General features: G+C 34.3%; 1 protein-coding gene across 1 annotated transcript; it reads right to left on the minus strand.

Moving 5' to 3' along the window:
* Nucleotides 1-226: 226 nt before the first annotated feature.
* LOC143569573 (calcium-transporting ATPase 3, endoplasmic reticulum-type-like) lies at nucleotides 227-9,182 on the minus strand. Its single transcript, XM_077055450.1, has 34 exons — nucleotides 9,107-9,182; nucleotides 8,987-9,037; nucleotides 8,881-8,914; nucleotides 8,721-8,738; nucleotides 8,517-8,653; nucleotides 7,857-7,931; nucleotides 7,541-7,586; nucleotides 7,355-7,414; nucleotides 7,157-7,237; nucleotides 6,280-6,365; nucleotides 5,902-6,003; nucleotides 5,713-5,766; nucleotides 5,415-5,516; nucleotides 5,116-5,174; nucleotides 4,805-4,949; nucleotides 4,475-4,582; nucleotides 4,174-4,326; nucleotides 3,982-4,086; nucleotides 3,680-3,876; nucleotides 3,422-3,533; nucleotides 3,212-3,310; nucleotides 2,996-3,141; nucleotides 2,865-2,922; nucleotides 2,689-2,781; nucleotides 1,867-1,917; nucleotides 1,661-1,792; nucleotides 1,476-1,577; nucleotides 1,353-1,407; nucleotides 1,169-1,254; nucleotides 935-1,083; nucleotides 747-852; nucleotides 609-662; nucleotides 470-518; nucleotides 227-377 (listed from the first exon to the last, which is right to left on the minus strand). Exons 1-34 carry the CDS (start codon nucleotides 9,137-9,139, stop codon nucleotides 325-327), a joined length of 2,991 nt encoding a protein of 996 aa, XP_076911565.1. The 5' UTR covers nucleotides 9,140-9,182; the 3' UTR covers nucleotides 227-324.
* Between the last annotated feature and the right edge of the window lie 3,631 nt (nucleotides 9,183-12,813).

Here is a 12,813-nt window from a genome sequence, read left to right on the forward strand (position 1 = left end):
CGCCATTTTGTATGGTTAGTATGGTAATATGAAGTATGTGTTCATATATGGACGCAAATACCTTTGGCCATAAAAACCCTCAGCCATATACGAGTTGGTCGATTGGACGGACTTATTGTCAAGTTTGTTGGTAAAATTGAAGTCCCGAAAACATTTATTGCAATACTGAATGCATAAATCAATGAACTGAAGAAAAAGCTAGTAACATGTCTGTCTGAATATAAAACATAAAAATGTCTACTAAAAATTCTACCATATTCTATTACAATATCTTGTATATAGCCAGTCCATTTACCCTTGTATTTTACCTTTTTATCACACTCATCATTTATCACGTACTTCCCTTTTCCTCCTCAGTCTCAGATTCAGCCTCATCCCTGCATTCATAACACAAGTCCAATCTTAACAAAACTACTTCAAACCCACTTGATCGATGTGTAAAAAAGATAATGATGAACTGAAAACATACCACTAGATTTTCGCGAGAAAAATTTCAGTATCTCGTCAATAATAATTACCTGAATAATCAAAAAGACGAAAAAACATTAATCATGTGAAAAAAAAAATTAAAAAAATGGTTATTTAACTCTGTGACTTAAACAACTTACAGGAAAAGATAAATACAAGACAGTAACCCATTCATCCCATGTTAATGGCACCACCTGCAATGGAAAACTTAATATTCACATGCATACAAGAAAATAAAGAATTAAAATATTAGTTCCATGAAATATATAAACACTTACAGAAAAGAGAGCGGAAAGCGGCGGCACATACAAAATGAGGCAGTGAAGTAACATGGTCAACCCAATAGACCCCACAAGCCATAAATTACTCCAAGGAGGTATAACACTGTCAGATATATTCATTAGTTAACTACTCAAAATCAAACAAAAATAAAGGAATAGTAAACTATTAATTAAATAATACTCACGCGAGGGACTGATTTTCGCTGAGATTATTCAAAGCATTGAACATCTCAACAACAACAAGAACTGTCATTGCTACAGTTGAGGGGTGTCGATCACTGAATATACTGCAAGGATATACAGTTTCACGTTTCAAGCAACTGTCAAAATTCATCTGCGACAAGAACAAGCGTTTTAAAAATCACTGATTAGAAAGAACATCACAAAGAGATACTAAATAGGATCAACTAAAACGTTACAAGTTCGTTATATGGTATCTTTGGGCCAGTGTTTGAGTAAATAAACCACCATATGAAACCCGCCACAGTTGCAAGTCCAACATAAGCTGCATTTGTCACGTGACTCGGCCATATCAAACCATTTATTTTATTCAGAAAAAAATATTGAAAAAAGATTAAATAATGATATAAAATTTATGACTACCTCCAATCACTAAATAGCGAAAAAATAGCCATCCAGTCACGACAGCTTCATTAACCTGTCAAAAAATATAAATATATCCATAATACGCTGTATAAAAAAAAAGTTATATAACAAAAAGAATACCTTTCGCGGTTTAGCCTTCATAACATCTGAATCTTGCTTATTGAAGCCAATAGCTGTAGCAGGTAATCCGTCTGTAACCAAATTCACCCATAGAAGCTGCACCTGGAATACGTTAACAGAAAACGTTAAAAGATGGGATCAATAATGTATAACATCACCAAAGTACAAGACTGGAAGCAGCTTACAGGGACAAGGGTGTCAGGTATTCCTAGTACAGCTGCAACAAAGATACAAACCACTTCTCCTATGTTCGAAGAAATCATATATCTTATAAACTGTTTTGTGTTATTGTATATAGCCCTGCCCTCTGCAACAGCCTGCAGGACCACATTAGATCATTAACAGAAAAGTTACTGCAAATGATAAAATGGTTGACAAGAAAGAAGCTTACTGCAACAATAGTAGCAAAATTATCATCAGCTAGAACCATATCGGAAGCACTCTGATAATGCACACATTGACAATGATTCAGTTAGCGAAGTGTTAATAATTATAGTTTTGCTCCAATAAAAAGTGAGCAAGAGTATCATTGCAATAAATATATGCTACAATGAGGCCCTACAAAAAAACCTAAAATGATCATAGTTTAAAATGCGCAATGCGCACTGATGCGTTTTAATTAAAAAAAAACTGATGTTGATGCGCACGCATCACATATGCGAGATGTTTGTAATTAGAAAAATACTAAAAAGTTATGTACAAGTAATGTTTTTTATTTGTTAACTTTTAAACACTAAAAAAGAAGAGATTAAAATAAATAAAATTCAAAAGAAAAACTATAGTAGCAACAAAGAAGTTTTATGTATAACAAAAGTAAGTCTTTATCTCTATGCATACAAGCAGTCTATGCATAAGATACAAGTAATTTATGCAGAAACTCACTTTAACTCAAAAATGCACGCATCAAACGGCTTCGTGCATTATGCGATTTAAAGTGCACATCTTCGCATTAGGGAATCGCAGTACAAACACTTCATCTGATGCAATCTCATCAACGCATCATGCGCATCACACATTATGCGCGCATTTTATAACCAGTAAAACGATGAATTTCAAACCGTTTCGAAGTTCCTAGGTTTTATTTACAAGAAATGTGGCCTTATTAAAAAAAACTAACAAAAGAAGGTTAGTGGACTGGCCAACCCGACCCAAAAGATTTTGATCCGACTATTAAATGGCCTGTTCTAAGTATTAACCAATTTTTATCCATTACCTTGGCAACTGCTGTTCCTGATCCCATTGCAATTCCTATATCCGCCTTCTTTAATGCAGGTGCGTCATTCACTCCATCTCCGGTCATAGCAACCTTCAAACAAATATCTACCATAATTTGTGCAACAATTAAATAAAACAAAATAGTATGATAAGACATTACATCATTAAACTTACCACTTCATTTTGGTGTTGCAGTGCTTCCACCAACATCTTTTTGTGGGATGGTTCAACCCTGAATGGTACAATATTAACACAGAATCCAAGGGTAAAAAAGTCATTACACGCAGAACCTATGATATTGATACCTAGTGAAAAGTGTCATCTGTTGCAGTGCGGCTGTCTTTTCAGAAGGTGGGAGGTCTTCAAACTCGGAAGCAGTAAATGAACGGCCCCCGAAATCCTCCAAGTGATCAAAAGCACCTATTTTTTTGCACAGTGATTCTGCAGTAGTCTGGAAATTCCATCTATAGTTACAATAAGAATCGCCTTTTTTAATTTGAACAAAAAAGTAATTTAGTTACCTTGTTATCCCCAGTCACGACCATAACACGTATGCCAGCTGTCATGCACGCCAGTATAGCATTTCTTACTTCCTCTCTTGGTGGATCAAGCATTCCAACCTATAAGCAAATTATAAAAACAAAATTACAGATATACCCTCAAGCATAAGACAACTGGTACAGCAGAAGTGCAGAACACTGGTTGTTATGGAAAGAAGGCAGAAGGCATACCAACCCAATAAAGGTAAGGTCTTTTTCGTCATCTAAAGAAATATTCTGATGACCTGCTGGCATCCTTTTCAATGCAAGTGCTAGACATCTTAAGGTATCTTTTCCTGCAAAGCTGAAACAGAAAGAATTTAGTCATACGAAATAAAATATAACACTTTGATTTAAGTTAAAGTGAGGACTAAAAGAGGTTATAAACAGACAAACTAATACTTTAATGTAGGCTTAACTATTAACACTTATTGAAAAAAAATAGTCAACCTAGAAAATCTGGATTCAATCTCAGCCCTAATATTTGCAGTTAGAGGAACAGTGGAACCATCATCATTGCAAAGAATACTTGTGCATCTAGAAAGTATGCTCTCTGGGGCACCTTTGGAAAACATAATCTCAATCTGTTTTCGACTACAAAGAACACTCATCATCTTGCGATCACGAGAAAATTCCAAAAGAGATATCTGCATGAATTCCACACATAAATAAACAAATATCATGGTACACATACGCAATATTAAGTGAACTTTTATACACATGAAGTAAATAAAAATCACAAAAATCAAAACCTTCTTAAACTGGTTCTCCCAGTAATGATTGCAGTAAGCTGCCCGTTCATGTTTGGTCAACATATTTAGAGCAGAAGGCATAGAGTCAAAACCAGGAAGACCAACCTGATAACACCAGTCACACAAATCAAACAAAACAGAAATAAGGAAAAATAACTGCATCCAATTGGTGAGTTAGATATAAGAGTCAACCTTTTCTGCCAGAATACGAAGAGCAACTTCTGTTGACTCGCCAATTTTTTCATAATTTTTCTTGTCGGGATTGTACTGTATAACTGACTCATTGCACAGAGCTGAACACATTGCAATATGAAGGAGACAAGGAAATTGAGCAGGAAAATCAAGCTGCAAATGTTTATAAACAAATACTAATATGAATACCACACTAATAGAGGTATTTATTTGTGTATTACTCAAAACACACACACCCACACCCACACCCACACCCACACCCACACCCACACACACATACACACATATATAAATATATTACCTGCAATCCCATGCTATCAAAAATAGAACCTTCTGGAGCATAGGTTGTACCACTAACACTGTACTCTGCAGCTACAACTCCATGACTGGCAGATTGGAGCACAAAAATCTTGAAAAAAATATAAACAAAAAAATAATAGGTATTTGAGCAATTTAATAATATTCCCAAAGGTCCAGAGGCATGTTAAATCATCATCAAGAACATAAGAAGCATTAACATCCAAATTTACTCCAGAAGTTCAGGGATAGTTATGTAATTTCAGCATTGTCAAAAAGATAAACAAAACAAGTAGAATTTGAAATACAGAATACATTTAGAAATAGAAACCACCTTAGAAACTGACATCATATTAGTGGTCAGAGTACCAGTTTTGTCACTGCAAATCACTGTAGTACAGCCCAACGTCTCTACAGAAGGCAATGATCTCACAATAGCATTCAAACGAGCCATTCTTTTTGTTCCAAGAGCCAAACAACTGTTAAGAAAATATAACAGATAAACAATCAGTTAGTAAGTCTATCTTTTTGTAGATAATAACATTAAAGGTACATCAAACAGCTTCAAAGCTCACAAAACACATCCATTGCTTGTTTCTAATTAATAATTAAGTTTGCGAATATGAATAAAAGTGGATCACTTACGTTGTAACAACAGCTGGAAGACCTTCTGGAATTGCAGCAACAGCAAGAGCAACTGCAATCTACTCAGGTAAAGATCAATTGTTGCAGGTACTACATTCAAATGAATACGACTCACAGGCCCAAGATAGGTTTCTCTAGGGTTTTATTTCTTGTATATATTGAGGGTTCTTTCTCCATTGTAACATGATTCAGTTAAACATGTAGTCGATTTTTCATACATCTAATAAGTGGACTTTTATAAATTTTAACACTTAGGTATGCTAAACACACATCTAGAACATAAATGCATAGACATTTACCTTGAAGTAGTGAACAGCACCTTGAAAAAAGCCTCCATGTACAGGATCTCGAAAGTGGCCAATATTAACAATCCACACCAGTATACAAATACCAGCTATCACCTAAAATGAGAAGTTTCAGTCTCACTTTAAAATGTGAAGTTAATTAGATGGTGCCATGCAAATTACTTATATTAACGCTTACTTTCTAAATATTAGGACTTAGGAGAATGTTGTTATTATCATAATAAGATGGGTATGCTACTAATGAACCTTGATACATGTTTCATATAGAAAGCAATCATAAAAGGTCTTTAACCTTGGCAAGGAAAGTACCAAATTCATCAAGCTTCCTTTTGAGTGGTGTTGCTTCCTGCATTTAAATGCAATTAAATTTTAGCACACACGCGTGCACGCACGCGCGCGCGCGCACACACACACACATATATATAGCAATTAGATTTTAGTACACACGCGCGCACACACACACACATATATACAATCTTACGTCCTCAGTTTTCAACATAGAATCACGTATGCTGCCCATTGCAGTATTAGAACCAACTCCAACCACAACAGCTCTTGCCCTACCAGCAACCACTATTGTTCCCTGGGCATGACATCATCAATTCATTAATTCTCTTATGGGACAATAATATGAAAGGAACTTATTTCTAAACTTTTGGGCTACCTCTCATGAAAAAGCATATCAGAAAGCATGAGAAAAAGACAGCTCATAAAATAATTGAACTAACACTCTAATAAAAAAAGTGAAAAACATTTGACTCTCAGTTTAATCCTTAGTATAAAAAAACAAAACAAAAAAAACTATATCTTCAGTTGTCTATAAAATAGAGTCTCAATAATAACCATTTTAAACTCATACCGAGAAGAGGATATTAGTTTTGTCTTGGTACACTGCATTAGTCATTATTGTGGACTCAAGCTCTTTTTCCACAGAAGAACTCTCACCTGTTGTCAAAATTAGACACGTGTGTGGTTCATTATTTTCTCTACAAAACAATCTAGCAACAAAAGATTATAGCCAGTATTTAGCAACAATGATAATACTATTATAGAATACACTAGAACTAAAAAAGTAAAACTATGCGGTAACTTTCCAATATATGCTGCGACGAGAGCTTGTCGCTAAATGAGAAGTTTGGATAACGAGTCAACATGGGTGATTCAGAAATGTGTAATATCAGGATGATTTAACGTAAAACACTATATGCCCATTTTTTTTTAAAACAATTACTCTCAAATACAATTACAAAAGTTACATTATTTCAATAATAATCTGATATTTTCTATTAAACTGATTTTAATAGGTTTTGTGCAATAAAATGACACTTTGGGTGACCTTTCCATTCTATTAGAAGCTAAAGTTTATCCTTTTGACCCATTAGGCATTAAAAAATTGTCAAAAAATTACCTACAGGTCTATGTCACCAGTCAACTTAAATAAAGGTACATCAATGATGCTCAAGTTAAGCATGTAAGACTAGAACTAGAGCACCACTAAAAAATAGTCACTTGTTGAAATGTCTTACAACAATGAATAGCATATACGACAATCAACAACAAAACCAGAGTGAACAGACTTATAGATTTAAGAAATTAAATGATTAGCACCGCTAAAAAATAGTCACTTGTTGAAATGTCTTACAACAATGAATAGCATATACGACAATCAATAACAAAACCAGAGTGAACAGACTCATAGATTTAAGAAATTAAATGATAACAAATTAAGACCATACCTGTAAGAATTGCTTGGTCAACACGAAGTTGATCACTTAACAGCTCAATCATCCTCAGGTCTGCTGGAATTTTGCAACCAACTATTCATTGGATAACCCATGAGAAAAAAACAATACATATATATTATTCTTTGATGATGGTATTGTGGATTTTCTACGATTATTTTGTTTTTATTAAAGATATAAAATCCAACATACCACTAACTTCTACAATGTCCCCTGGAACTAACTCTGTAGCAGGAAGGATGGAAAAGCAGCCTTCAAATGAAAAAAAAAATGATAAAAACTGAAAACTGAAAGTAAAGGAAATCAAGAAACCATGTGCGCACCTATACACTGTACACATGCATACATTATACAGAAATGATAGCGTCAAATACTTACCATTACGCATGACTGTTGCAACATCCGCTTGATAGGCACGCAACTCCTGCATCAAGTAGAAAAGGCAAGCAATAACTTAGCCTATAAAAGAACTAAAATAAACTTTTTTATTTCAGAAAATATACATAAAAATACTAATGCATACTAAGGCAAAAAGATTCGGTGAGAACTAGAGGTTGAAATTAACAGCGTGTAACAGACATGAAACATTAAAGTAAAAAAAGGTTGCGTTGACTAACAAGATTCCATTTTTAATGATATGAAGTCATGTCGTGCATTCTCAATAAATCTTCATATACACAGTACACTGACATACCTCCAAGGCCTTTTCAGCATTTGTTTCTGTAATTACTCCTACAGCAGCATTTGCAGCCAGTATCATGAGAATAACCTGGAAGCCAGTATGATAAATAGTTATGCGTAAGCCAAAACAACTGAAAAGGTTTTTAGAAAAAACATAAAATAAACTTGCAGAATATAAAGATAGATGAGCAATAAAGCGCGTAAATCACATTTCCATTGTTACAACAAAGACAAACATGTTTTGAATACTCAGTGTTATCTGTGCCAGGGCCGGCCATTTGCATCATATATGGTCAAACTTACAACCAAATGAACAAACCACATAACATAACTTTTAAAGCATATAACAATTTAAGGACTGCCTTAAAATAAAAATCTTTGAAGTCAAATTCAGTCTAATCACATTACATAATCTTTGAAACATAAACTTTAGTCCTTTTCTGCAGCATTTAAATTACAAACCAAAAACCAACATAAGGAGATAGCACATGCCTGAATAAACTCTAGTTGATAAACTGAACCTTTTTTTTCAAATATTGACCTAGCTTTATAAAAGTTCTTTTAAGATCCCAAAAAAGTACAACTAGACAAGATGCATCTTGAAAACAGGAATACAGCAATAGCAATAGAAAATCACAGAGAATAAGTAGATGATGATAAAAGTGTGTCTTACAGAAGGCTCCAGAAAAGCTGTTAAGCCTGTTTCTCCATTAACCAATGCCAAAAGAAAAGAAACAATGGCAGCAGCTATCAGGATCTTAACAAGCAAGTCATCGAACTGACTAAGAACCAGCTTCCAGAATGGAGTGCCTGTATTCAGTGAGATAAATACACTTGAAGACAAATATTCATGTGGTAGCAGAAAATGAAGGCTCACTTTTTTCTTGAGGCAACACTGCAACAAAAAGAGCAACTTGTTAGAAAGAATAGAATAAAATAAGAGAGGCATAAAATTATTATAGCTAACAATTAATGTTTTGCTATACAGCTCAAGTTTAAATTATTATTATTATTATCATATGGATTAGAGAGCATACCGTTTCTGCCGTGAATGCGAGCATGAGTTGAGACCTAAAAATAATGCAAAATCAGAGACTGAAACTAACAGAGACAGAGGATGAGGATGATGATGATTGGACTAACCTGGATATCGGTGAGACCTTTAGTGGGATCCACTCGGAAATAATCCAAGACCTGCATATATTAATTAACAATATGAGAATTGGAATTACATTACATTACAATGTGCAGCAGTAGACATACCTCTGGAACAGATCTAGCGAATGCGTCCTCCATCAGAGACTGAAAAAGATCAAATCAAGATCTAGGGTTTTTGTATCATGTGATTGATTAATGATACGCCTTTGCTTGCGTCTATATTAATTTATTTATTTATTTAATTAATAATTACCACTTTGATTTCAGTGGCAAGTAAGTTAAGGGTTTATGCGGTCAAACCATTTATAATTAGGTCAAAAGTGAACAAGACTCTTGAGTTGTATCCGAACATATAGCGTTAGCATTCCCTTTCGGATTTTGTATTTCCGTTTTTCGGATTTCGGATTCGGATATCCAAATTGCTACCTGAACTTTAAAAGAAAAAAATAATTATTATAAAATACAAAATTAAGGGGGTGTTTGGGATTCCATATTTTCATCAACTTATAACTTATAAACTTTTTGAAAAGTTAATAAGGTGTATAAGGTGTTTGGCAAACCATAAGGCCTTATGGATTTTAACTTATAGTGAAGGCAAAATAGAGAGGTTTTGAAAAGTTAGGAATATGCAACTTATTAACTTAATGAGATTGATTTACCTATTAAACCCCTCTCACCCTTAAACCTCATTACACTCCTTTAAAAAAGTGTGTCCATTTTGGTCATTTTGGTTTTTCCCAACACATAAGATAATCCAAACATTCTTTTAAGAACTTCTTTTTAAAATTTTATAAGTTATAAGTCCTTTTAATCAAAAGTCCTTTTTCACCTAAATAAGCAATCCCAAACACACCCTAAATAACTACTTTCAAAAATATTTCAAAGATCCAAAAAAGTAACAAAAAATTATCTGAAAATTATAATTCTATAATATATATAAACGAAACTTTTAAATTATTAGATTATTAATAAGTAATTCTTTACTTGTGTAATCGATAATTGCTAAGTGATTGAATAAGAACCTTGTGTGCTTGTATGCTTGTGTGATCACTTAGAATGAGGTCATATAGGAAAGAGTCGTCACTGAATCATTCAAAAATAAGCCATAAAAAATTAACAAACGTGTACTAATTCAAGGCACGAGATTTTAGACAATTTATGGAAGTAACAGTGAGTTTTCTCTACGCCCCCCCCCCCCCCTCTTTTTAATTGTTTTATAAACTGTTTTGGAGAAAAGCATATTTATGTTGATATATATATATATATATGTGTGTGTGTGTGTGTGTGTGTATTGTACTGTTTTCGTTGTATTGTTGTTTGAAAACGCGAATTGTTTTTTACAGATTGTTGTTAAAGTGGAATGAATCAATTTGGTTAAATAACTGTTAACTGGGGTAACGGACACAGAAATGTTGGTAGATCTATCGGGGTGACGCCCCCGCTTCCATTCGCGTTGGGTTAAAAGTGAGAATATTTTTTAGTATGGTATGTTTCGAGTTATCAAATTGGTAGTCATACACAAATTAGTAACGACCTATACATGTTAAATGTATAATCATGACCGAATTATATGTATGTTAAAACTAATATCCAAATACGTACATATTAATACATACTAAGGTATAGGTATATTTTAAATTGGGTAAATTACTAAAGCTCAATACTAAATCAATATTATTAAAAGTTAATGTTAAAGAAAGTTACTCTTGTTAGGAGTCAAAGCCAATTCGTTACCATAAATGTAATTGGATGATGAATGAATATTGACAAGGATAATTTGTGAGAGGTGATTTTTTTTTTTGGCATGTTCGACATTTAGAGATTGATGGCTACAAATTTGGGATTCGTTTATGATATGGGGGTTAAAATCTGCCTTATATAAATATTAAAGAAAATACGAAAAATACCCTTTTAACTTAAAATTCATTAAGATAAGGAAGCTAAAAATTACAATATTGCCACAGTGATTGTTGACCATAGATCAAACATAATCAAGGGTTGTAATTTACTTCTTGCACTTCTCGCAATAAAACCATTTCTCTCTTGAACCATCCCCTATATATATATATATGTGTGTGTATTGTACTGTTTTCGTTGTATTGTTGTTGGAAAACGCGAATTGTTTTACAGATTGTTGTTATAGTGGGATGAATCAATTTTGTTAAGTAACTGTTAACCCGGGTAACAGACACAGAAATGTTGGTAGATCTATCGGGGTGACGCATCCCACTTCCATTCGCGTTGGGTTAAAAGTGGGAATATTTTGAGTATGGTATGTTTCGAGTTATCAAATTGGCAGTCATACACGCGTTGTACTCTTAGCTAGTTTACAATTAACACTTTTTTGTGTAAAAGGCAATCCGTTGGTCATTTGAGTACCGTGTGTGATCGGTATGGTGTGTGTACCGTGTTTGATCGGTACCGTGAGGGATATGGTAGGTTGCAAACTATTATATTCGCCTGTGTTATTATATATATATATATATATATATATATATTTATACGAAACTGTTTTTATCGAGAAACTCACCAACATTCGTGTTGACAAAATTATTTTAATATGTTTTTCAGGTAAATGAGGATTTCGCGAGGAGGGAGCAGGAACGAAGTGTCGGTGTTTAAATAAGATGTTGTTTGTAATATATTAATGTTTTAAATAACATTATCCGTGTCTCTAGACACGCAAGACTCTGATATTTTAAATAAAAATGTTTATTTTAATATAAATAAATTGTGTTGTATTGTGATTGGCTAACGACGTCTGCCACATCCCGAAAGGCTTAACCTAAGTCTTCCGCTGATTATCCCGAAGGGGCACCGACGCCTCCGATCGTACCATTGCCAGACTTTCCCCCGGCACATCATGAGCCTGTTTTCCAAGAGACTCTCGTGGGAGAAAGCTCTAGGAAACGGACCTGTGACGAGTACGAGGGAAATGACTATGCTTACGTTCCACCCGTGTTTGAAGCACCACCCCCACCCCCCATCGAAACAGGGTTTGTATGGGAAGATATCCCATCGTGGATGATAGGCTGGATCAGCATAGCGAGATGTTGGCTATGCAGGATTCCACCTTATGTGGTGTTAAGCTTCGCCTCGCGGCGATGGAATATAAGAGTGCCGATAATGACTGGGCTTTTGACCTTTTATCCAAGTTTGTGCACATTCTTGACCGCCACATGAAGTATATGGAGAATAGGATCGGTGGACTGGAGGCTAGGCTAGAAGCGGTGGAGTCTAGTGTTCACTATCTTATGGGTCTCCATTGACCTGTCTTGCCTTGTTTGTTATTTTAATATGTATGTTGTCATGACCGTTTGGACCTTTTGTGTTTGTTGTAATGGTGGGAAACCAAAAACTATTAGGGTGTAGTAGGTATTACACCAATTTTGTTGTATTTTGGGATGATTATAGGTCCCCCCTAAGATTATGAAGTTAATGGTTGTTTAAGTATTATTATGGTTGTTTGTTTAAAAATTTGCCAACTAATCATTTCTTTTATTAAATAAAAGAATTATGGCACCAAGGAGAGCCTCCACTAATCAAGAAACCCAACTACCGTCATCTCAAAAGGAGTTGGACCAGTTGATCGCTCACCGCATCAATACGGCACTTGAACAAAATGTGAACCGATACGCGGACCGAAATGCCTAAAACGGTATTGGAGCTGGAACCGAAATGCCTAAAACGGTATTGGAGCTGGAATGCCAAGCATATTTGTTTTAAATAAAAGGGTATAAAAGTTTTATAAATATTCCAACGAGATTTTTAACTAGTAACCTTTAATAATCAGTAATAATTATTAGCAAACT

This window comes from Bidens hawaiensis, unplaced genomic scaffold (assembly GCF_021521415.1).
Source record: "Bidens hawaiensis isolate Kalapana, Puna unplaced genomic scaffold, B.hawaiensis_p1.1 tig00024618_1, whole genome shotgun sequence".
In the NCBI taxonomy this organism is placed as follows: domain Eukaryota; kingdom Viridiplantae; phylum Streptophyta; class Magnoliopsida; order Asterales; family Asteraceae; genus Bidens; species Bidens hawaiensis.